This window comes from Pipistrellus hanaki (genome assembly GCF_964339955.1).
Source record: "Pipistrellus hanaki genome assembly, chromosome: 7".
Classification (NCBI taxonomy): domain Eukaryota; kingdom Metazoa; phylum Chordata; class Mammalia; order Chiroptera; family Vespertilionidae; genus Pipistrellus; species Pipistrellus hanaki.
In genome coordinates, this window is record NC_140509.1 from 10,142,420 (window position 1) to 10,167,569 (window position 25,150).

General features: G+C 56.6%; 2 protein-coding genes across 5 annotated transcripts in view; one reads left to right on the forward strand and one right to left on the reverse strand.

Moving 5' to 3' along the window:
* Positions 1 to 16,581, forward strand: part of DAAM2 (dishevelled associated activator of morphogenesis 2) — a 106,187-nt gene extending 89,606 nt beyond the window's left edge. For both annotated transcript variants that reach the window (XM_084890082.1, XM_084890083.1), the window contains 10 exons: positions 1,948 to 2,054; positions 3,284 to 3,368; positions 4,663 to 4,769; positions 4,897 to 4,985; positions 9,217 to 9,385; positions 9,560 to 9,667; positions 10,557 to 10,617; positions 11,766 to 11,897; positions 12,944 to 13,114; positions 13,423 to 16,581. In XM_084890082.1, coding sequence (XP_084746208.1) covers positions 1,948 to 2,054; positions 3,284 to 3,368; positions 4,663 to 4,769; positions 4,897 to 4,985; positions 9,217 to 9,385; positions 9,560 to 9,667; positions 10,557 to 10,617; positions 11,766 to 11,897; positions 12,944 to 13,114; positions 13,423 to 13,644 — 1,251 coding nt within the window. In that variant the 3' untranslated portion in view covers positions 13,645 to 16,581. The remainder of the gene's footprint in view (positions 1 to 1,947; positions 2,055 to 3,283; positions 3,369 to 4,662; positions 4,770 to 4,896; positions 4,986 to 9,216; positions 9,386 to 9,559; positions 9,668 to 10,556; positions 10,618 to 11,765; positions 11,898 to 12,943; positions 13,115 to 13,422) is intronic.
* Positions 16,582 to 16,714: 133 nt separating this feature from the next.
* Positions 16,715 to 25,150, reverse strand: part of MOCS1 (molybdenum cofactor synthesis 1) — a 35,642-nt gene continuing 27,206 nt past the window's right edge. The window contains exons 4-11 of one of the 3 annotated variants that reach the window (XM_084890085.1): positions 24,865 to 25,029; positions 23,150 to 23,211; positions 22,753 to 22,864; positions 22,349 to 22,461; positions 21,761 to 21,871; positions 19,405 to 19,525; positions 18,904 to 18,951; positions 16,715 to 18,185 (exon numbers count right to left, since the gene is read on the reverse strand). In XM_084890085.1, the coding sequence (XP_084746211.1) occupies positions 17,425 to 18,185; positions 18,904 to 18,951; positions 19,405 to 19,525; positions 21,761 to 21,871; positions 22,349 to 22,461; positions 22,753 to 22,864; positions 23,150 to 23,211; positions 24,865 to 25,029 (1,493 nt within the window). In that variant the 3' untranslated portion in view covers positions 16,715 to 17,424. Of the gene's footprint in view, positions 18,186 to 18,888; positions 18,952 to 19,404; positions 19,526 to 21,760; positions 21,872 to 22,348; positions 22,462 to 22,752; positions 22,865 to 23,149; positions 23,212 to 24,864; positions 25,030 to 25,150 lie in introns of all 3 variants that reach the window. The other 2 variants (XM_084890087.1, XM_084890086.1) reach the window with 2 other exon arrangements.

Genomic DNA, 25,150 nt, shown 5'->3' on the forward strand with positions numbered 1-25,150 from the left:
ACACGCCTCCATGGAGTTGGAGCATCTCCTCCAGGATCCGGAGACAGAGCTGGGATGGGGGCCAGTAGGGGAAGAGGGGCTATGGAATTGAGGAGAGGCTGGGTCTGGGGCCTCCCTATTTGGTGAGTAGAGAAGAGTTCGACAGGGAGCCCCTAGTCTGTCCCCCCATCACTGCTCTGAGCCCACACAGCCCAGCATCCTGTCTGAGTGCAAAGCTCATTCTCGTTACTGTCACTCAGTGGTCAGGGTTAAATTCACAGCAGCAGAGCTGGTCATCTCGGGACCTGGGTGGTTGTGGGTGGAGCATCGTCTATAAGCTGTGGGTCTCCCTCTCTGTCCCAAGTAGGTTCTGACTTAGTGATTTCAGCTCCATCAGGGTCAGGAAGGGAGAACCAGGGGTGAGCTCCGCCTCCTCAGCTCCCCTGAGAGGTTCACAGGCAAGTGAGGGGCAAGGGACCGGGAGCAAAATTCAGAGATGCCTGCTTCCCTCTGTCTCAAGAACACAACTTGCACAGGGTCCCGCTCAAATTCCGTGCGTTTTCTCCCCTTTTAGAAAGTTTAACTCACGGGGTGCAAAGTGCCCTCTGCCCTCTGGGCAGATTCCAGGAGGAGGAGAGGAAAGCCTGGGACCAGCAGCTGGGGTTGCTTGGCCCTGATGGGGAGTGGCAGGGGTCCCTGTGCCCAGGGCCTGTGGGAGGCACTGCCTGTCCTCCGCTGAGTTTGGCTTGGGGTGCATGTCTGCTAGAAGCTGCTCCTGTGCATGCTCCTCCCCGCCCCCCTCTGCAGCCAGCAGTCTAGTTGGGATGGAGCAGGCGGAGTAGAGATGAGGGTCCCCATGTCTCTCCTCCCGTCCCTGGGTCCCTGTACCTCTTGGCTAACGTTGTGCATGTTTAATTCTCTGTTGGCTGTGGCCACTGCCTGCCTAGGAGCTGATAACTAATACTTCCCAACAGGTGAGTCACTGAGGGGCCTGGACACCCCGACTTTTAACTACTCCCCCCAGGCTGCTGCCTGGTCCTGGGCCCGAAAGAGCAGGCCTGTCCTTTCTACCTTCTGTCTCATTCCCCATCCATACAGGGTGGCATGGGGAGGGTCCCCAAAGAGAGAGGGAAATGTAGGAGAGGGGTTAGCACAGCAGACCTTGGCCAGCGGTGGAGTGAATGGGCCCTGGAGTGAGGAGGAAGCTCCTGGTCTGTTGTCTCACCCGAGGAGAGGGCCCGCCAGGCCATCCTGTAAGACTGAGCAGACAGGGCACAGCTCGCAGAGGTGGCCACGTGAGTGGTGGCCCCTGCAGGCGCACAGCACGGAGCACGTACTTGGAGGCAGCTCCCAGGATAGGAGCTCATTAGGAGCTCAGAGAAGGTGCAGGGAAGGGGGCAGAGTTTTTGATTTTTGGGGAATATGCCTGCTAGAACCTCCAAGGAGAGAATTCTACAGGGAATTCTGCCTCGGTTTCCCCACCTCTGAACATGTGGATGCCCTCTACCCAGAGGACATTGGGCCGGGCCTGAAGTCTCTGGGAGTCCAGGGACTGTGACCTCGTGGGCACTTAGAACCAGCTTCTTACGTTTTGGGGAGTTTGGGTGGGGCGGTGGGAGTGGGGGTTGGGTCTCTGGGGATGTGTAGATCCTATGACATTCCCGAAGCCATAGGGATCGGTGTCTCCCTCCATCGGAACAGCTCCTCTCTAGTTTGCCCAGAGAGGGCGATCTCTAAAAAGGGCTTCTTCGTTGCCCCCAACTCATTCCAGTCCATGGTAAAGCCACAGGTGCCTCCTACTAGGTCCGTCATGAACCACCCTCCTCTCTTCCCAGCCTTTTCCTTCTCCGTTCTCTCACACCAGGAGCCTGGCCTGGTTGGAGGGGGGCAGCTCCTTCAGGGGCGGGGTGGAGAGTAGAGGTTTGGGGGAAACACACCTCACCTTTCTGAGTGGCTTGTTGGTTGCAGAAAGAGTTGGGCTCCACGGAGGACATCTACCTGGCCTCCCGCAAGGTCAAAGAGCTGTCGGTCATTGATGGCCGGAGGGCGCAGAACTGCATCATCCTGCTCTCCAAGTAAGTGCTTGCCCAGCCTGGCCTGTGGGGCCTGCCCGGCCTGTGGGGCTGCCCCAGGATACCCTCCTGGTGGGAGGGGATGGGCCCCAGGAAGCAGAGGACTGAGATGGGGCTGTGGAGGGAGATGGTTGACTTGAATACCTGGAGGAAGTAGGTGGCCGAGGACTGGGGTGACAGCAGCCTCTGGCCTCCCCTGTCCACTGCCCTCTGGGAAAGAGGACGGGCCCTGATCTAGAACCCTCCCCGGGAACCCATGTCAGCAGCAGTGTGGGGCTCTGCTCGCAGGAAACTGCCCCATCTCGAGGCCCCTGACCAGCCTGGCCAGTGTCTGCCGGTGGAGTGGCTCTGAGCCCAAGGAGGCCCCCAGGCTCAGGCCACAGAGCAGCATGATCTCAGCCCCCAAGCATTTCCCGTGGCCGCAGAACAAACAGGGCAGTATGTGCACTAACAGCACAGCTTCTGTGCGGGGCCTCCCGCCTGGGCCAGGGTCAGAGGGCACTGCCTCCCAGACTATTCTTAGTGCTGCCCCAGCTGCCCCTGGGACACCCACCCCTCCTTTCCTCCCACAAGGGCCCAGGCCTCTGTTCCTCCCCCTTGAGGGTGGGGGAGAGGTCTGCACCCCAGGGCTCCCATTGGCTGAGCACCTGGAGGGGCTGGGAAGGAGTGTGTATGTGTGTGTGTGTGTGTGTGTGTGTGTGTGTGTGTGTGTGTGTGTGTTGGGGGTGGGCTCCTCCCCCTCCGCAGACAGCAAAAGGATAAACCTGATTGAACAGCTGTGTGGGAGCTGAGGCTGTTACAGACTGAGGTGGTTCTGTCTGCCCAGAATGAGGGAAGCAGGAAGCTGCCCCTCAGAGGCCTGCCCTCCTCCTGAGCTCCCAGGGAGATGCTACTGATATTTTTGGCAGGAAGAGGAGGAGGAAGATCAGGACCCCATGGAAGATCTCCCCATGTCTCAGGCTGCACCCAAGATGCCCCTTTACTCCCAAACGCCCTGTCCCTCGGTCAGCTCTCACAGAGACTTAGGCACCATTGTCAGAGTCTAAAAGGACTCCTTGAGTTTTGTGGAGTGAACCAAGTTAGTGTAGTCTAAGGAGGCTTTCCCAGAGCTGGGGAGGACTCTCCGAAGTGCTCTGTGCTCCATGTTCCGTGAGGGAGTTGGGAGAAGTGAAGGGAGTCTGTCCGGAGCGGACACCCACCCTCCAGGCTGCTCAGGGCTGGGCTCTGCCTAGGTTGAAGCTCTCGAATGAGGAGATCCGCCAGGCCGTCCTGAAGATGGATGAGCAGGAGGACCTCGCCAAGGACATGTTGGAGCAGGTGAGCCCCTCGAGGGGGGCGGCGAACCCCTTCCCGACAGCCACCCCCCAAGAGACCCAGTGGTCAAGGAGCAATCAGGCTGGAGGCTGGAGGAGTGGCGGAGAGGTTTCTGGAAACTTCCCTTAGCCAACCCCAACCGCCATTAACCGGACTTCATTAAAATCCTGAACTCTGCTCATCCAAGGCACTGTTATATTACGTTATTTTATATTAGAATGAAAGACAAGCCAAACCTTAGAGGATGTTTGCCTTCGGTATATCGAGCAAAGACCTCATATATAGAATACAGAACTCTACAAATCAGTGAGAATATGGCAGACAACTGCACTTAAAAATGAGCAAAAGCTTGAGCAAGTACTTCATGAAGGAGCATTTCTAAGTGGCTCTTCTCAGTCATCAGAGAAACACGGTGGAAGTGAGGGGTATGAAATGGCCCCACACGCCCACCGGAACAGCTGAGATTAGAAAGACCGGCCATCCCCAGTGTGGGCTGGGAGGGCAGGCAATGGGAATTGTCATTCCAGACAGTCATCTGGAAAAGCACTTGGGATACACTCAGACCCCCACCTGTGAGCGGCCCACTGTCTATCGGTAGGAAAGCATGGACTGTGGTATGTCGCTGTAGTGGAATACTACTCAGCAATGAACAAGAAACAGACCATCCATACTAACAGCATGGATGAATCTCAGACACTGTGTTGAGTGAAAGAAGGCAGACACTAAAGGGAACACACACCTTGAGTCCATTTATAAGAGATTCAAGAATAGGCACATCAACCCTAAGGGGACAAACTTCAGCCGAGAGGCTGTGTTGTGTGGAGCGGTGGGCTGGCTGGTTAAATTGACACAAAGGAACTTTCTGGTGGGAAGGAAATATGCATCTTGTCTGGGTGGTGGTGGGTAGTTTCATAAAACTCATGGACATGCACAATTAAAGGGGCATGTTTTACTCTGTATATACAATCTCAATAAAGGTTTTAAAAGAAGAAAATCACTGAGCTGTATATTTAAGAAGAATGTACTTTGCTCTATGTAAGTTATTTCTTAATTATAAAAAAGTAAAAAAAAAAAAAAAAAAAAAAAAAAAAAAAGGAAGAAGGAAGGAAGGGAGGGAGGAAAGAAGTCTAGAACCGGATGCCCTGCTGTTCCTTTCGGGCAGAGGAAATACAGACCATCCTCAGAGGATGCCTGACTCTTAAGGGGGCGCCTCCCCAGGTTGAGCTTGTTAGTGTGGGTTTATGTGTGCTGTGCCACCCTACCAGCTTCCTGTCTGACCTTCACCTGCTCTTTGCAGCTCCTCAAGTTCATCCCGGAGAAGAGTGACATTGACCTCCTCGAGGAGCACAAGCACGAGATCGAGCGGATGGCCCGCGCTGACCGCTTCCTCTATGAAATGAGCAGGTCGGCCATGGGTGTGGCAGGAGGGGCGGGGAGAGGCTGGCTGTGGAGGGGCCTGTCTGGCTTCTGGGGCCGGGGCTGGGGCCGGGGCCGGAGGGGGCCGCCTGTGACACAGCCTCCCTGTCCACAGGATCGACCACTACCAGCAGCGCCTGCAGGCCCTCTTCTTCAAGAAGAAGTTCCAGGAGCGGCTGGCTGAGGCCAAGCCCAAAGTGGAAGGTAGGGCTGAGGGGGTTGAGGAAGAGGAAAATGAAGCCGGAGAGGAGGGGTATCTGGGGAGGCTGGGGAGGGAGTCCAGGAACAGGAAGAGGAAAATCCCCCCCAAATCCAAAATCAAACACAAACTCTAACGCTGATTTTGTAGATATATGCACTTGAGTATGTTCTCTCATGTGCCACGCATGGACACATTCCTTTGCCTCAGCATGCAAACTCTTGGGCGAGGATCTGTGACATCTGCCCTAGCATGGAACAGAGATGCTGAAAACATGATAACATTTGTCTGGAGTTTCCATGGTTTCAGCTACCTGCAGTCAACATCATCCAAAAATATTAAAAGGAAGGTTACAGAAATAGACAATTCTTGAGCTTTAAATTGTGTGCTGTTCTGAGTAGCATTAAGAACTCTCATGCCATCCCACTCCGTTCCACCTGGGGCATGAGCCATCCCTTTGTCCAGAATATCCATGCTGGAAACACGCCCCTTATTAGTCACTTAGGAGCCGTGTCCACTATCAGAGAGAGAGGCCATGTTCACATAACTTACTGCTGTAATTGTCCTAATGTACTAATGGTTATTGTTCATCTCTTCCGGTGCCTAACTCATAAATTAAACTTTATCGTAAGTATGTACTTCTAGGAAGAATCACAGTATGCATAGGATTCGGTACTGTCCTTGGTTTGGGGCATCCACTGGGGATTTTGGAACATAACCCCCCGCAGATAAGGGGGGACCGGTAATAGCAAGCACCGAGAGCAGTTCCTGGCATGCTTTAAGCTCATCCACCTTTACCTGCTGGAGAGGTGCTCCCTCATAGGAGACTACTGGGCATATCGTTTTAAGTGTGAGCTTCTCGGAAGGTAGAAAATGAGCAAGGTGACCCCGGGTGGTGTCTGGTTTTCTGGGTGCAAGAACCCCGTCCTACACAGACAGGCCTTGTCCAGACGAGCGCTTTGTTATTAAATGAGAGCTATGTGCCCAGCACTGTATGAAACACTCCTCTCGGATGGTCTCGTGGTCCTCACCACAACCCTGTGGGGGCAGGGCTCTCAATTCTGAGATGATTGGGCAATGCTGCCTCAGGCCATGTGACTGGTGCATGGTGGAGTCAGGACTGGAACACAATGTTGTTCTTCAAAATCCATCCCCTCACTCTCCTCCTGGAGTACTCCCCAGGGGATGGCAGAGATGGAGGCTGAGGGGCAGGAGTGGGCAGAGGCAGGTGGTAGGATGGTGGGTAGCCATGGGGACAGGCGGGGGATGCAGGCCAGGCTGAGAGGCCCATTGGTGGTGAGGACAGGGTCAGTGACGCAGAACTGGGGAGGCTGTGTCCAGAATGCTGAGGGGGACTAGCTGGGGGCAGAGCATGGGCCCCCTCTGCTGGACACCAGGGCTGCTGGCACGTCCTGGGATGCCCATCCAGAGAATGGTCCTTTCTGGAGTTCTCCAAGCTGCTTCAGGGAGGTTTCTGGGGGCAGGTGTGGCATGACAGAGCGAGAGGCAGATATCTTCTGTGATTTGGATCCTGACACACATGCACACGTGCTCACACCCACACACAAACGCTCACATCCACACACGAGCACTCACACCCAACGAGGGCACTTCAGGTTGGCCATGATCTGTGATGTGAGAAATGGGGAGCCAGGTCAGTGGTGGCCCCACACCTCCTGCCCCTGCCAACGGGCACCCTTCCCTTCACACAGCTTTCTTTGTCCTACTGCCCACTGCCCTCGGGGCCTGAGGCACACGACATATGTGCTCAGTTACTTGTGTCTCTTGGGTCAGTGGAGAAATAGAAGCCGTAGCACTTGGGGCTGTGGAACTAGAGTAGCTTAGCCATCCAGTGGCTTTACTCCGGATGACTTCCTATTCCCAGGGCCACTCCTCAACTCTCCCCAAGTTAGTCACTGCAGCCGAGAGGAGTCCGCCTTTCATATCACCAGGCAGAGCGAGGTGTGGTTAGATGGCAAAACCTGCCCTGAAGGTCACCATCACTATAGCTACTGTTCTAGAAGGGTCCATAGGTCTCCTCCCTCCCAAGGGTGGGCGAGGAGGCTCAAGTATATCTTACAGAATCAGGTCAGTGGGCTCGACGGGGTGGGGACAGAGGATGGTGCAGGACTGGGGTTCATATTTCTCTCAGTTCTCCGAGGAAATGCTCCTGGGTGAGCTATTGACACCACTCCACACACCCTCCACCTCTCAGAAGGTCCTCTGGGCCCATTCCCCAAGCTTGACAAATGTACCAATTCTTTTATGAATATATTCATAAATGTTTCTTGAATATATTCTTATGAATATGTTCGTTTTTGAATATACTAAATTTACTGATTGTTATTATGAATACATTTACTGAATATAGTCAAGATGAATATTGTTTCAAATGTAAACATGCTCTTATGAATGCATTCATGAGCCCATTATTCTTCTGAACGTTTCTGAACTGTCTGCTCTGCACACGGGACTCTCCCCATTTGCACTGACTTCCTTTGAACCCTTGTCATCTGTTTTGCTAACATTTCAGCATTTTCAAGAGGATTCCTTTGCAGATTTTTCAAATAGCATATCAACCAAAGAGAAACTATCCCAACCAATAAAAACTGCTGGAAACTTTTATAAGTAGTTCTATTTTAAAGTAAACTTTTTATTGAAATGTGCATGTGGAAAAGGACACAGAATCATGATTCCTAGTTGGGGAATTATGGTGACATGAGCTCACTGGTGTGATTGACATCCTGTTGAGTGGAGTATTTCTAGCCCCTTTTTCATGCCACCCATCTCAAACATTACCCGCTCCAACCATTGCTCTCCTCTCCTCTAAAAGTTTTGTCCAGCTTGAACTTTATAGAAGTGGGACAGCCTCCCCAGTTCTGCATCACTGACCCTGTCCTCACCATACTTGTTTCTTTTACTCAACATTATGATTGTGTGTCAGTGTAGTTACATGTAGCAGTGGGTTATTCATTCTCAGGGCTGCATTTTACTCCATTTATCAATATACCATAATTTATTTAACCAGGGTATTTATAATTTAAGGGATGGGCTGGAAACCACTCAAATGCCCTTCAAGTATAACAGTCATAGAATATGTACATGTTCAACTTCAGAAGCTACTGACAATCCTTCTATATTACTCTCCTTCCCCTTCTTTCCCTTCTCCCACCCCCCTCCTCCTCTTCTTCTCCCTTCCTCTCTTCTCCACCTTCTCTTTTTTCTTCTTCTTCTCCTACATTTACCTTGAAGATTGTCTTGAAGGTTTTCTGTCTTGAAGATTTTCTGCACATATTTAGCAGATGGTTCTCATTTTGTCTTCGTAGCAGCATCTTAAAGCATGTTCAATTTGGCATAAGCCGAAGATCATAGGCTAGTTTGGTCTTCTTAACACCACATTTAATAACCAAAAGGTAAATTCCACAGCTAGTAGTCAACATTTCAGTGTAGGACTTGTCTCCTGATTCTGCACATTTACCATAAATACATAGTAGCTGAGAAAGGGCCATGCTATCCATGTTAGACTTAATTACAGAAGTTCTGGTCACCGCTAGCTTAATTTGAGTTTCTAGCAAATCCATTACTTAAGAAGATAAAATGGCTAAAATACCTGAAGGTTAGAATGTTTTTAAAAATGATATTCAACAGATGTCAAGTCACTTATTTAATCAAAGACACCATCATCTACAAAGCACACAATTATCTTGTAGGACAAAAGTAATTTGGGAATATTACAGTTGGTGACATGTTATAATTTAATTTGAGAGAATTTTTTTCTTTTCAAAAATACTCAATAAAATCCAACATTTCAAAAGAGGTAAGGATAGTCCCACAATATGTAAAATGCTAAAATTTAAACTTCAATCACTAAGTTTAGAAAAGTGAAAGTATTATATGCTTTTATATATATATATCCAGAGGAAGACTATATTCATAATCTTTTAATATCCACAAGAAAAATATATTCTTGAATATATTCTTAGGAAGAGTTGGCACATTCTAAGAATGTGTTATTTGGCAAATTGGCATTTGGCAAGTTGGTCCCTGCACTGGAGGTGGGCAGGGGTGGGGTAGCTGGTCTGTGATGGCTTGGGCATGATTCCTGCCCCTCTGAGAGTACAAGACACTTGCAGCCCCTTTTCTGGACTTTGTGGTGGCACCATGTTGGGGTGTGAGGGGACCAGCTGCCCTGGCCCGGTCTGTAAGGATCTGAACTGCCCCCCCTCCCCCTCCCAGCCATCCTGCTGGCCTCCCGGGAGCTGATCCGCAGCAGGCGTCTGAAGCAGATGCTGGAGATCGTCCTGGCCATCGGGAACTTCATGAACAAGGGGCAGCGTGGGGGCGCCTACGGGTTCCGGGTGGCCAGCCTCAACAAGATTGCCGATACCAAGTCCAGCATCGACAGGTGCGATCTGCCTGCTTCCTGAGCCTCCATCACCCCCACCCCCCTAGCCTTGCCCCTCATCCCTTGGGCCCTCCCTGCATTTCCAACCCAACCCGTGGCCTCTCTCCTGTATACCTCTGCCTGGTTTCCTACTGACCCTCGTCCCCTTAGCTACAAGCTGCCTTTCACCCACAGGAACATCTCTCTGCTCCATTACATGATCATGATCCTGGAGAAGCACTTCCCCGACATCCTGAACATGCCCTCAGAACTGCAGCATCTTCCAGAAGCCGCCAAAGTCAAGTGAGGGGTCCCTCCGAGGCCGCATCCTCTCATGTCCACACTCGCTCTGTCCACATGTCTTCCTTGGGTCTACTCTGGGCTGAGTAGGGAGGGGCAGTGTCTCAGGGTCTGCCAAATGAAGACAGACTATTTGCTCTTCAAACCTTTATTCAGGGATCTCCCAGGAATCAGAGTGGGGGTGGGAAAGTGAGCCAGGGGTGGGAAGGCTACTAATGGGAGTGTCATTCCACCAGCTACCACTGGGGGCAGCTGGAGCTTGACCCTTTCCAAGGAAGTAAGGGAGATAGTGCAAGACACTCTTCTAGACTTACCAAGTGGTGAGGGACCTGGGACATCATACACCATCTCCTGTCTGTCACTGGCTGAGGGGCTCCGGGGGTGGGGCATTACTCTCTGGCTCCCAGAAAAAGGGCTCATAGCAGAAGTCAGGACTGTGCACTGCAGTGAATGGTCCAAGGAGCGATGGGTGGGGCACCAAAGTAAGACCTGAACATATATAAGTTGTTAGAAGCATCTTCAGTAGAAGGAGAAATGCAGTGGTACATTGCTAGCATCATCAAATGCTTACTGCTTACAAGTGTAATACTTACAAGTTATGAACTTATACCTCTTCCCTGGCGGTAAAAAATAAATCCATGCCAGAGGCCATGTGTTAGGAACCTGCCATGTCTGATCTCAGGGGATCTATAGAGCATAAGTTTCACCCCTGTGATTCTATAGCAGCACCAACAGAGCACGGTGGGTGGGGAGGAAGGCGGAGGTTGGCTACTTGTTAGTGGCCAATGCAGGACTGGGGCTCAGGCCCACTGACCCCCAGGCCTCGGGATTTCAAAGTGCCTTCTCCTGGACTACTTTCATCTCCTATCCCTCCCTCTGTGTCCCTCCACAGCCTGGCAGAACTGGAGAAGGAGATCAGCAGTCTCAGAAAGGGCCTCAGAGAGGTCGAGATGGTGAGTACATCATTCCTGATGAGTGAGAGTGAGGGGCTGCAGTCAGGGGCACTGGGTCAGACGGTAGGCCCCCAGGCAGCAGACCCTGTCAGATGCATGCCCGGCCCAGCGCTCATGGCTTGGGTAAGAGAATAATGAGCACAGCCTCTAGCACAGAGCCAGCCTCTGGGAGGATGATAGGCTTATCCGGGGCTTAAAGTTAGTCTCTCAAAGAGGGACCCTGACACTAACCCGGTCCCTGCCAACATGTGTACTAGGCGGAGGAGTGGACTGAACCATAGATCAGACACATGCTTAACTCTGATTCCGGTAGGTGGGAAAGAGGACCCACGTGCTTTGGGCGCCGGTGAGGGGCAGGAGGCACCCTGTGACACTGGGGACCACTATCCCCAAGGGTCCCTGCCTTATGTCTCCTTACCTCCTCCCAGGCCTGGCTTCACTCTTTACTGGAGACCTAGGTCTTTGGTTGCCACCATTCCTGCTCTGATGGCTCCTCTGATGACACTGTCTCTGGCCCTGGGCTAGGCTGGCTCAGTGTGGGGATGTCCCCAACCCTTTGTCCCCTATACCCATCTTCACTGAGTACATGTGTGTGTGTGGGGGGGGGGGGTGTTACAGGTATGGAGAATGTGTGGGGGTGTTACGGGTACAGAGAATGAGCTTAGAGAATGAAGTTAAAGATGAGGAAGAACCTTTCACTGCCGATCTGAGGGTGACAGCCAATTTGTCAAGTGTTTCCCATAGCGTGGTCCCCGGCCAGCAGTGTCAGCGAGATTTAGGAATGCGTCTCCCGCTTGGATGTGCACACGGTCACCTGGGGGTCTTGCTAAGAGGCAGACTCTGATCCCAGAGGTCTGGGTGGGACCCGAGAGTCTGTTTCTTCACCTTCCCCAGGTGAGGCCGACGCGGCTGGTGGCAGGCCACACTTGGGTAGCCCAGGTCTAGAGACAGGAAAATGGCAGGGTGGGTGAGGGCAGGATAGAGGCGGGTGGGCTGGCTGATAACTCTCACAATCTTTGCTGCCCTTAGAACGGACACCCAGGGTGTTCCTCTTCCAAAGGAAGGCCCATCGCCCTATGACTGACAGGCAGGGTGGGCGGGGCGGTGACCCACCACTAGTCTAACCAGAACTTCCCTCTCCCCCTCAGGAGCTGGAATATCAGAAACGCCAGGCACGGGAACCAAACGACAAATTCGTCCCTGTTATGAGCGACTTCATCACGGTGTCCAGCTTTAGCTTCTCTGAGCTAGAGGACCAGCTCAGCGAGGCCCGAGACAAGGTGAGGGGCCCAAGCCTCCGCTCACCCTAGCCTAGCCCACCCCAGCCCTCTCCAACTCAGCCTTACGTCGATGGGGCTCCTTCACCCCGCCTACTCGGTGCCCCAGAAGGGACAGACCCAGAGTCGCAGAGCCCCGAGGACCAACCACATCCTCACTCCCAAAAGGAGGCAATAGTAACTCTAATGCAAAGATCCTACCCAATCTTCAGGTGCTGAGCAGCGCACTGCTTCACCGCAGGCTCACTGCGCACTCTATGGGTTTGTTGAATGGTTATTGGCACTTTCCACAGATACGTGCACTGAGATCCAGAGAGGTTCGGTAACTGCCCAGGCTGCCCGGCTGTGCTGGACAGAATTGGGTTAGAATGGCTGGTGCTCAGCTTTGGCCTCAGTTCCTGCCTCTCACACTGACTTGCACGTGGACTTGTTTGTGGGAGTTTTAGTAAAACACTTGTCCTTCAGGGGGTCCGGAATGGGGCCTGAGGTCCAGCAGTGCTGAGATGCTCACAGGAGCACTCACACGGGCCCATGGAGCACACACAGGGCAGGGAGGTCTTTCTTGGAGGACTCTGAGTGGGTCAGAGATGGTGCTCTCACTGCAGAGCAGTGCCTGGTTACCTCTGTTAACGCGTTAAGCCTCACAACAACACTGAAGTAGGTTCTATTATCATCATCCCCACTTTACAGATGAGAAAACCAAGGCACAGGACAACTAGCCCAATAACTATGATCTCTGAGGTCCTTCTGATTTCTGACCAGGCAGTTCGGTCCCAAGGTCTGTAGCTCCTGCCCCGCACTCACCCCAGAAGTGGCTCTAGGCAGCCTTGTCAGCCAGTTTGGACCCCCACGTCCTGAGGGTGTCTACCTCCACCTTTTCCTTCAGTCTTGTCTGCACCCTGCTGACAAGGGGGTCTCCCCTTCTCCAGCCCTGACCCCATATCCAAATGCCCCAGCTTCGGCCTGGACTCAGCTCTGGCTGGCACCCAGCTAACCATGTGGCCTGTGGTGCTCAGGGGTGATTCTCTAACCTCTTCTCCCCCTGACAGTTCTCCAAGGCCCTGGTGCACTTTGGGGAGCAGGACAGCAAGATGCAGCCTGACGAGTTCTTTGGCATCTTCGACACCTTCCTGCAGGCCTTCTCAGAGGCCCGGCAGGACCTGGAGGCCATGAGGAGGAGGAAGGAAGAGGAGGAGCGGCGGGTGCGCATGGAAGCCATGGTGAGTGGCAGGCAGGGTGAGAGGCAGGTCCCAGTGGGGTGCCCCCAGGGGTCAATGATTGGGGTGTGTGAGGAGGACAGGGGCCGAGAACCACTGTAGAGATTGATGTCAATCCCCCTGCCCCACAGGGGAGAGAATGTATTCCGCCTTAGAGGAGAGAGCACAGGGCATCCTGGGTGGTGGTGGTGGGGATGGCAGTTGGTGAACACTGGCATCCAGGGCACAGTGGGGGAGGTCCCCTGCTGGGTGACATGGCCTGTAGGTCTGGGGGTGGCTGCCCAGCCTCAGCCTGTCCCCCTCCGCTGCAGCTGAAGGAGCAGCGGGAACGGGAGCGGTGGCAGCGGCAGCGGAAGGTCCACGCGGGCAACACGCTGGAGGAGGGCGGCGAGTTCGACGACCTGGTGTCAGCCCTGCGCTCCGGGGAGGTTTTCGACAAGGACTTGTGCAAGCTCAAGCGCAGCCGCAAGCGGTCGGGGAACCTGGCCCTGGAAGTGACCCGGGAGCGGGCCATCAACAGGCTGAACTGCTGACTTGGGACTGGCCGCGCCGGAGGCCAGGAGACAGGGATGGCCAGGGGCGGCGTGGAGGCGGCAGGACACTTAACCACGTGGTGCTCGGCTGAGAGCCCCGGGCTGGGTCCCGGGGTGCGGCTACGTGAGGCAGGACCGGGTGTCTCCAAAATGGACCTGAAGGGCTGCTCCCTCTCCTCTTCCCATCACTCGTCCTGCCTCCGGGCCCCAGCATCACTCTCGGAGGCCCGCTGGGACCTCCCTGACAGGCTTGGCACCCACATGCTGGCACAGAGCCACCCACATCCAGCCTGGACAGGTCCCTGGGTCTTGCTCAGCTCTCATGTGCGGTGGGCAGTACCTGGGCAGGGGGGCACCCTGAGACCAGGTGAGAGATCCAGGCTCCCAGCCCTCAAGAGGCGGCTGATGGGCCATGGATCTAGGAGCCCCCTGCGCTCCTGATGGAAAGGAAGAGGCGCTATGTATCCTAGACATGCTCCAGGAAAGATGCTGAGGGTACCACAGGGACCAAGTCCTCAGGACGCGGAGTAGCAGAGCCTGTTTTCTCCATCACCACTCACTCCAGCCTCTCACATGTCTAAGTCTCCCCCATCCTTCCCACTGCCACCTCCGTCCTGTCTGCTAACCTAGAATCCCAGAAAACCCACCTATGGGTTCCCTGGTTACAGCTCCCCATCAGGTATTTGATGAGTCTGATAAGGGAAGGGTTGCAACAAAGACCCCCACTCATCACCATACTTTGTGCCTTGGGCATCGGGACTCTGGGCCATGGTCCTGAGAAACTGACCTCAGACAGCCCCACACCAGAGCCTTCTAGTCTACCACTCGCGTTCCTCAGACCCCGCACTCTTTCTGACGTCTGCCTCAGGGTAGGAGCTGTGGGGACCTCCATCCTGTCCAGCACTCAGGAGGCCCCCTCTAACCCTGAGTGGATGGCTGGCTGAGGCTAGCCCTGGGGTCTATTCCTGAGAGGGTCCTGAGGGCCGGGCTACCCTCTGCACTTACACACCATCTCGGAGATGTCTCCTCCTCCGAGGCCATCGGACCTGTGCTGGAGCAGGCGGGGAAGCTGGGCAGATGGAGTTGGGGAGGCTGACTTCCTGGGGAGGGCACTGACTGAACGGCCACCCCCATCATCGGTACCTGATTGGTTCTTCAACCTGCCTCCCAGGGGCTCACTCTGGTCCTCCTGTCCATTCCCATTTCCCATTCTGCACCCTGAGCGGGTGAGTCGATGGCTGTATCTTAGCAAAACGTCTTCTAAAAGAGGCGGTGAGGCCACTTCCATCAGGACTCATTATGACCGCCCCCCTCCCCAAGTTCACCTTCCGTTCTGCCTGCACCCCATCCACGGGCACCTCGCCTCCTGTTCTCCTGACCCTCCCTTTATGTGTCTGCCCTTCTAACCTGCTCCTGGCTCAGGCTCAGGGTTACTGCCAGTGGACAGACTGGTGGGCTGGGCCCACGCTCCAGCTGCCTCTTTTTCCATATCAGACCCCTGGCGGTGGGGCCATAGTAGCTTCCGGGGAAGAAACAGGGTTGGTGAGCCCAGCATGTGTGTTGGTTTGAGGAGGAGGATTAGAGAAAACATAAGTGCGGCCGGGACCTGGGTGCAGGGCCATCCTGGAGCCCAGGGGAGGGCAAGGCGAAGGCTTCTGGGAAGAGCTGCAGGGCTGTGCTACTCGTTGGCACACCCAGGAGCCCGCTGAGGGCTGGCATTGGGATGAGCGGAGGTGGTAGGTGGGGCCTCCGGACTCCTCTCCCCACCTGGCTGGGGTGCACCTAACCCACAGGGCAGGGCACAGGTCGGGCTCCATTGCCATCCAACAGCTGTGCCAAAGCCTGGCCTTCCCACCTGCTATGGAGACTGGATGTGCCCCATGGAAGACGAGGGATACGGAAGCAGAAGGAGACAAGTGGGGTGCGCAGGAGAGCAGTTGGACTCCACTGTTTCTAGAGGACACATGCATTGTTCCAGGGCTCTAGCTTCTCACCCCGATGTTCCCTTCTCTATTTATTGTTTTCAAGACCTGGCCAGTGGCTCTGGCACCAGACGCCACTGTCACCAGATCTCCACGAGTGCCTTGGACCGAGGGAACAGTGCCCCGTGGAGCCGGCCGCCTTGGTCCTAGATGTGCTTCATGTTTACGCCTGTGTTCCTTGGTCTCTTCCAGGGCCCTTCCCGCCACCCTCGGTGAATGTCTCCCTCTGTCTAATTTTGTGTCCAATGTAAAATCCATTTAACTGTCCCCTGCAGCACCCCGCCGCCCCCCCACCCCCCACCCCCGTGATGGAAGTAAGGTGTGTCTAGGGCCACGGGAAGAGCAAGTTCTCCAGGGGGCCGGGAAGGGTCTGGCCCAGGCTCCCCGGCCCCATCCTGTCCCCACCCACTGGGCCGCCTTCTTGCCAAGGCCGCTCTCGCCCGCGGTCTCAGAGGACAGAGGAGGCTGATGTACGGAATGGGCAGTGTCCTTTTGACCCGCACCTTTTTTTATAAGAATATATTGTAATACTAAAAAATATTAAAGCCATACCACCCAGCCTGCCTTGAAACCCGTGCTTCCTTTCTTCCTGTGAGGGGCTGGGGTGTGGGGAGCCAGCTCCTCCCAGCGCCGAGGGCCCCGCGGTGGCACCTGCAGGAGCTGAGGGCTCTGGGCACCTGGACCGAAGCTTGACATCGGGAGCGTGGCCTTCCCTTTCCCGGGCTGAGCAGAGGGAGGCAGATGGGAGGTCCCGAGGACAGGCCCAAGGAGGCACATCCACGTTCGAGGGCCCAGCAGCCTAGGCCAGTGTTTGGGCTGAATCCTAGGAACCTCTAACCACTTCCTGATCTCTAATGGCCAGTGATGAGCTTCGAACTCCTCCCCGACCGTCTTACCGTCAGCCTTCCACACCCAGCTCGCCTCCACCTCTCCCATAGGGAATGGGGATGGAGGGTAGGCGTGCACCTGCGGCCTCTCCAGCACCCTCCTGCTCCTCTCCCGGGGGCATGGCCTGGGCTGGGTGCAGGGTGGGCATGAAATCCTAGCGGCTGCATGCCCTGTGCACAGACCGTCCTCATTCCCGCGTCTCCGAAGTTGGCATCCAGGCTTTATTTGTGCGCTGAGGGTGAAGGCAACCTCCAACTCTCTTCTTTCCCTGATATGTTCCAGAATAAAGGGGTGGTGTGAGGGGGGACAGCAGTGCAGGCAGGGGCCAGGGGCCACCCAAGTGGCTGGTCAGGAGTCCTGAGGGCCGCAGCCCTGTGGGTCCTGTTAGGGGGGCAGAGGTCAGGGAGCAGGCAGGACTGTGCGTTGTTAAACCGGAAGCCCGCAGGTCTGAAGGGCCGGGCTCTCCTCCTGAGGGCAGAGGGCAGAGAGGCAGGGCGGGCAGGGCTGTGGCTCCCAGACGAGAAGTCCCGTACCTTCTTAGTGCCACTGTGCATTCCCTTCGCAGCGGCTTCCTCTGCTCTGTGAGCCTCATCCTCTCCCCCAGGGAAGCAGCAGGAGAGAAAGCCCAGAGCGAGCCATGAAACTGGCCATCTGAATGGCCTGCAGATGACACAGCTGACTTCTGCCATCTAGCATCGCCCGCTGTGACCCCTCCCGTCACCTAGTGTCCAGGAAGGCGAAGGGCCTGCTGCTTTCTCTCCGAATAGAGGAGACCTCGCAGGTCACCATCAGCAGGAAGGCATGGGCTGACCTGGGCTTCCTACCGGCGGAGGTCAACAGTGACGGGTTAAAGGAACTAGACGTCTTTCCCTCGTGACCCGGCTGGGCCGTGGGTGAGAGGACAGGGGCTCTAGGTCCGGTGGAAGTCGCCCCGCTGGCCCCCCATCTTGCTGATGAGCTTGATGTCCCCCAACACGATGTCCCTGCTGACCGCCTTGCACATGTCGTACAGGGTGAGGGCGGCCACCGCGGCTGAGGTCAGGGCTTCCATCTCCACCCCGGTGGGGCCCCGAGCCCGGCAGGAGGCCCGGATCACCACGGCGTGGCGTGCGCTGTCCAGCTCCAGCCGCACCTGCACGTGGCTCAGGGCCACGTGGTGGCACAGGGGGATCAGCTGGCTGGTCAGCTTGGCAGCCTGGACTCCGGCCAGCTGGGCCACCGCCAGGGCATCTCCCTTCTTTAGCTGGTTCTCCTGGACGAGTCTGAAGGCCTCCGGCCCCAGGAGGACCACGGCGGAGGCCACGGCCACGCGCTCTGTGTCCGGCTTTCCACCCACATCCACCATAGCTGCCCGGCCTTCCGTGTCCACGTGGGTGAGCTGGTCCGAGGCGGGCAGCGGTCCTGAGTGGGCGGCAGGAGCCCGGGACGCGGGGCTAAGGCACTTTGGGTTGGCGTCTGAGTCCGGGTGGGAGGAGTAGTGTCTCTGAGGGGAGCCAGCCCCCAGCCCCCGCTGCGCGAGGGGAGGCATCTGGGGCACCCGGCAGCCCTTCCACAGGGTCGCCCCCTGGTTGGAGAGACGCACGCTGCGTCTCAGACCCTGAACGCCGAGTGGGTCCCAAGAGGAAACGCTTGGAATGGCTGGTGGGGAATCTTGGAGCATCAGAAACGGTTCTGGAAGGCAAGAAGGAAGGCGAAGACAGACTCAGGGCAAAGGGCATCTTTTCCCCGCCTCCTCTCACAACCCTCCCTCCCCGACTCCGGTTCTGCCCACACCACTGGCGGAGGAATGGAGAGCACAAAGCCGAGCGAGAGAGAAGACACCGCGGGCAGCTCTGTATGAGGTGTTTTGTTTGCGGCATCCCACCCAATGAGAGAGGTCCTCATCGCATGGTTCCTGGGAGTTAAGAAACCTGAAAGTCGCACTCTCAGCTTGCTGCTCATGCCCTGCCCTGCGCAGAAGCTGGCGACACACTGCCCAATGGGGGCCAATGGCCCCGATGCAGGATTGGGCCCACATTCCAGAGGGGAGGAGACACCTGTCACTGCTCCTGAGCTAGAACGTTCCCGAGCCCAGGATAAGGTCTCTGCCTTCACCAGGAGCCCCACATTTGGGGGGCAGCTTGGTGACCATTAAATCTGAGGACCACCCCAGTGTCTGGTGAGACAGTGACTATTCCTGTGTCATGCTGGGTGAGGGGTGTGTGCACAGGGAAGAGCGGAAGCAGTCAAAGCTTGGAGGGGCATGACAGGATGAAGGGGAGCAGAAGAAAAACAGGGCTGTGAGCATCGGGATGAAATGCAGGATCTAGGGGTGCCTTGTGGCAGGGGGCCCCACCCCACGGAACCCCAATGACAAGGGTGAGTGGTTACGTACTGCTGGGTCACCCACCGATGAGGATCATGGGCCGGTTCTTCATCTGGGAGATACTGAACATGCCTGGGGTGAGGGGAGGGTGGGGAGGGAGAGCAGGGGAGGAGAGAGAAGAAGGGACAGGTCGTGACACAAACATGACATAGTGGGGTGACAGCCCATGGACATGCACTCACCCAGGAGCACCTGGCAAAGCCCCCACTGTGTACTGCAGGCCCCCTAGGACCGAGCCCAGAAGTCTGACGCCAGGCCCTGCCCTGACAGAGGCCGTGTGTGGGGAGAGAGGGAGGGGCAATGACACCCCTTTCCCCACCAATAAAACAGCCCAGGAGAATTCGGGGACCCGCCCCTTGTAGTCTCCACTGTGCCAGCCTCCCAGGAGAACCATCACCGCATCCCAACCCTGAGGCCCCAGCTCCCCGTCAGGCTGTGCTTTGTCCTCCCAGCCATCCAAACTCTGCTTGCCTCCTGCTGACAGTGACCCACTCACCCATCCTGGCCTGCCCTGCCCTTCCTTACCTGCGTGCTGCCGCTTCTTCCTGCCCACAGCGGCCCCGATAATCCCCAGCAGCTCCTCTTCGGACGCCCCCGCCCGCAGGTGATCCCGGAGGGAGACCTCGGAGTTCCCAAAGAGGCAGACCTGAGGGGGTGTCACAGGGTGAGGACAATGTGCGTCCGTCCTCCTCCATCCCTCGCCTGGCCCAGCCCTGAAGAACCCTCTGGGCTGGGACAGCGTCCAGGCCTCCCACGGCCGGGCACAGTCAGGGCAGGACTTCCCAGCACAAGGGGCAGAAGGCGCCGGATGGAGGAGCCAGGCGGGAGGGCAGGAAGCAGACTCAGACGTCCTTGGCCTGGCTCTGGCTTACGACCCTGTCGCCTTCAGCGTGGAGAATGTACCTTAAAAAATGGAATCGCTGCCCATGGAGACAGCCATCCAAATGCACCCTTTTCCGGGACCTTCCCTGGAATGGCCTCCTGAGGAGTCCTCGCTGAGACCAGCAAGTCCCTCTGCACGTCCCATTCTCCCTCGGGCCCTCCTGGTTCCCCGTCTCGTGGACATCCCCTGCCTGCCCTGTCCCACGCCAGAGCGGACAGTAGAGGGCTGAGGGAGGCCACCCTGCGGTCAGGCACACTGACTCAGGGCTCCCAGCCCCGAGAGAGGCTGGAGCTCTGGGGGCTCCAGAAAGAAAGAGACCCACCACCCTCCCACAGAGCCTTATAAAGCACCTACTATGTGCCAGCGCTATACAAGGCTCTGTGGACTCAGAGTCAGAAGGATGTTTGCGGAGCCCCTGAGGGCGGAAACCACCAGAGAAGACAGGAGTGAAATCCAAGCAAAAGGTCCACCTACTTCACCGAGCTGCTCCCATCCTCACTCCCCACCAGGCCCCGGATTCTACTCTCCCCCCCTCTCTGCCCCCAGGAGGCCCAGACTGCACTTTCCAGGCCCCTCCAGCTGCTTCTGCCTGGGCCTGGGCTGCTGGAGAGGAGAGCGTGAGAGGAAAGGGAGGCTGGCGCTCGCTCCCTGCTTCCTCCCTCTCTGACTGACTCATTGGAGCGGCTGCCTCCCTCCATAATGACAGCCTCATAATGCACAGCCTCCGCTTTCACTGGCCCCAATGGCACCGCCTTCCCTTCTGCTCCCTCCAGGAGGGGTCCAGCTGCTGCTCATGGGGTGCCTCAACACCCCTCACAGCTCCCCTCACCTGCTCCCTCAGCCCGGTGAACCCCACCTTCCATTTCCTGCAGGGCCCTGACTCACCACCCACAGTTCAGGTCCACTTTAAATCCCAGCCCAGGAAAACCTTTTTGCTTTTTACAATAGTAACAGCTGAAGGGTTCCTTTTGGATGGCAAACCTGAAGCATCTGAAACCCCCTAGCCCATCCCGCCCCTCAGTCCTAACCGGGTCCCAGAGTGGACATCCCTGACGCCTTTCTCCCACCGCCACCTGCACGACCACGTCCCCTTTCCTCCTTCCCACCTTCTCCGCCCCCTCTTGCACTTTTGGGACATCGCAAAATGGCCACCTGACCAGTCTTCCTATTTCCAGCTTCCACCTGCAGGCTATTTTTCCTAAAATGTGAACAGGGGACCAGGTCTCCCTCCTGCTCAGAAACCCTGCACAGCCCGGTCAACAGAACACTCCGCACCTTCTCCCTGGGCACTCGAGCCCCTACCATGCTTCTCCCGGGTCCAGCTGTGATCTGCCCAGGATGCTGCCCTCACTCATGCCTCCTCCCCTGCCCTCACTTCCACCCAGCTGGGCCATCCTCCAGGCTCACTGAGGTCCACCACTGTCCTCAGGCCCACCCCCTATAGCCATCACCCTTAGGTCATCACTCATTGGACCAAGAATCCTGCACCTGCGCACATTCACAGCTTTGTTTGGTCTTAGCAAGGAGCCTGTGCGCCCCTAATGGGGGGAGGGGGCAGGTCTATGGCTCCCTTTCATCCCTCAGGGCAGGCACACAGCACATGCTCATTAGACATAAGTAACGAGGCTGGTTTCAGAGCTGAGCCCTGGCTGGCTGAAGGGGCCAACTGGGCGGGGGAGGGGGGGGTGGGGGGGTGGAGGGGGGGGGTGGCAATGTGCATAGTGACTCTTCACCACCTCCCCCACCATGGTAACACCAAGTCCTGGAAAGTGGCTCCCAATCAGCTGCAAGTTACTGGGAGGGAGGGAGGGAAGGAGGGAGGGAGGGAGGGGGGAGGAAAGGGGGAGGGAGGAAGGGAGGTCCCATTATTGCCATGAGTTCACCTTCCCCTGATGCTCCCATGACCTCCCCGAAGCTGACACTATTTCACCCCCTGACCCCGTGTGCCCCGCTGTCTCCCCTCCACCCGGGGCCAGTGGGAGGGACGTGGACACTCACCTTGAGGTTCCCGTCGGCTGTGATGCGCAGCCGGTTGCAGGTCCCACAGAAGTGCTCAGACATGGACGTGATGAAGCTGAGCTGGCCTCGGAAGCCAGGGACGCGGAAGGACTGGGCGAGGAGGGAGAAGGGCAGTGGCGGAACCTGGGCAGGAGGGCCCACTCTCCCTGCCTACCCGAGCCCTCACTTCATGGCCTCTCGGGAAAGCCTTCAGAAGGGAGCACCCAGGGCCATCAGACCACAGAAGACTCAGGTGCACGAGTGGGGGATGAGCTCTGCCCGTGCCTGGCCTGCGAGGAGACCAGCTAAGGATACGGGGACCGGAGCACCGTGGCCAGAGCAGGCCCCTGGAGGAGTAGACCTAGCACCCCTCCCCCTCTTACTGGCCTGTGTCCTATGTCAAGTCACTTTACCCCCGTCCCACAACCGGCCGCTTCCATATCCTCTGTATCCAGAAAAGGGAGGCTGCTATGCTGGCACCGAGGGGCGTCCTGCTAACTGGCACTGCCCTACATTGCTGCTCGCTGACCTCCCGTGGACCCCGCCAGCTCTCCCGAACTTCCCTGCCCAGCCCTAGGCTGCCCCCACCTTGGCTGTGCTGGATTCCTCCTCGGGCAGCTTCTCCAGCTCCGGCCACTGCCGCCGCAGGGTGTCCAGCATCTCCTTGTAGCTGACCATCTTCTTGACGTTCCACTTGTTGCCTGTATTGGGGTTGGAGGTTCCCAGTCCAGCACGGCAGAAGCCCACCCTCCTGCACAGCCCTGGAGCCAGGAGGCCCCTCCTAAAAACCTCCGATGCCCATGCAGCCCTAGCCTAGCCCTGCCTGGGCCTCCCCACCATCTCTGGAGAAGCTTCTAGACACACAGCAGGGTCGGAGGTCAGCAGCACCCTGAGTGTAAGCCAGGCCTTGATGCCCCACACACCCTCCATGGGGTGTCCATGCTCTGCCCGCAGGCCCAGCCTCCTCTGCCCTCCACACCCACATCACTGACCGTCAAAGGGCATGTACTCTATGAAGCGCACGTCCAAGGGGAGACCCTCGGTCAAGGCCACAAAGTCCAGGAGCTCATCCTCGTTCAGGCCGCGCATCACCACACAGTTCACCTGCCCGGGGTGAAGGGACCGTGAGCGCTGTCCCTCGGGGCTGTTTTGCAGGGGTGACCTTTGGGGATCTGGGACCTGCCTCGGCTCTCCAGTGGAGGTCCCGGTCCCTACCCTTCACCCCACAGCTCTCCTTGGGTTGGAGGAACCCATGGGGGTCACAGTTCTGCCCTCGCTTGCGTTGTGAGGGGCAGGGCTGCACGCAGTGGGTAGGGAAGTGGTGGCCGGGAGCTGGCAGGGAAAGGCTAAGCCGGGGAGGAGGGACAGAAGCAGTGGCCCCCCCCTCACCTTCACAGGGCTGTAGCCCAGCTCGATGGCCTTGTGGATGCCCTCCATGACCTTGTGGAAGCCTGTGGGAGGAAGAGGAACGGTCAGGAACCTCCTCCCTCTCCCTGGGCCCCTCCCTCACAGCCTGGGAGGAAGCACACAGCAGTAAGGCATCTCTAAGACCAGAGGCCTGGCCTGCAAGCTTTTCTGTAAAGGGCCAGGTCGTAAAGAGTCTAGGTTTTGCAGGCCAAGAGGCAAAATTGAGGATATTAAGTAGGCGTATGTCATAAAGATTTCATTGGCTCAATTCAGAATATGATAATGATTGAGAATAGTTTTTGGTAATACAGGCCCACGTATGGAATGGAAGGAATTAATTATTTTTACAAGGATAATATTTTGCTTGGTTGGGGTTCGTAGTTAATGTTCCCTATCATTAAACTGACTGCAAATGTTACCTACAAAGTCCATTCGTGGTTCACAGGCTGTTAAAAGCAGGCAGGGGCTGGGTCTGACCCCGGGGCTGTAGTGCGCAATGCAGACCTGGGGGGCCTTCTCAGTCCTGAGGGAACCGAGGCCCAGAGAAGTAGGGCCCTGCTGGCTGCCACACACCGCATCTCAGAAAACAGGCTCCTGACCTGTACCCAGGCCTCCTCCCCAACGGCCCCTCTGTTCATACAATCTACACGTTCTCACTAGCACCTACTGTGCGTGGTTGTGTCAGGGTTGGTGAGCGATTCCCATGCATGTGGTTCCCACCTGTCTCTGTTCTCACCCAGGCTGGCCTGTCCTCCCCTCAGCTCACTCCTGCACCCACTACCTGCTAATCTCACTCACCCACCCACAGCCCACAGAGTCTGCAGATCATGTGGGATTCCTAGCCGGGATGTCAGCTGAGGGAAAGGATGTCTTCAGAGCATTTCTGGCCCAGTGAAGGAGGGCAAAAGGAGGAATGTGCAATAGCTCTCTCTCCCTTGCTGGCAATTCAATGGACACCACTAAACAAACCTAGTGGCCTCACACCTTTTCAGGAGCCCGTCCTGCAGGGCAATGTCCTGTTTGTCTGTCCCCTCCTAGTGCCTAGAGCAGGCTTCACTGAGGGCGAGGCCTCGGGAGCACTTCAGCACAGGGAGGACTGTGAGCAGGGAGGCACAGGGAGAGGCGGAGCCTCTGTCCCAATGTGAAGCCCACGGCCTGAGACCACAGGGGACTCTGGTGGATCTCAGTCTTGCTCTGCCCTCCCTGATGAAGCCCAGTGGGAGGAGGCTGTGGGAGTCCCTGCTGCAGGGGTGAAGGGAGAGGCTTAGATCCAGGATGGGCACAGGGAACACCCTTGGGGGCTGCTAGGGGACCTCCACCTGGCAGTGCTGGTCCCGACCCTGGCACCTCAGGGCTGCTGCTTCCACCCTGGGCGGCCCCACACTTCTTCGAAACTCATCACAAGGCAACCAATTCAGCCCAGATTGTCAGGGGCTATCTTGGTTTCAAAACGAAATTCTTAGACATGAGCAAACTGGGGACAGAGCACAGGGAAGTTGGTCGCCATAGCTCTTAGCATCTGACCCCAAAAGGTCTTCAGGGCTGCGGCTACAAAGACAAGGGGCATTTGGAGAAGGTGAGGGGTGAAGTCCAGGCTTTTCCTTAGCCAAGACCCCAAGAGTGAGAGCCCAGGCCTCTGGCCCCAGCCCCAGCTCCGGGGTCTGGGCGGGCACCTCCCCTGGGAGCTACATGGTCACCTTTCCTGCGGACGATGAACTCAAACTTGGCTGGCACCAGCGTGTCCAGGCTGATGTTGATGGCACTGAGACCAGCTTTCTGAAGCTGAGGCAGCAGGCGGGCGAGGTTGATGCCATTGGTGGTGACGCCGATGGTCCTCAGCCCCTCCAGCTGATGGAGCTGGGCTGTAGGAAGAGAGGAGGAGGCATCAGCCTACTTGCTCTTGGTGAGGTCAAGAGAGGGTTGCATCCAAGTAACATGAATGGACCTCAACTAACTAGGCTCAGTTTAATCAGAAACAAGAAT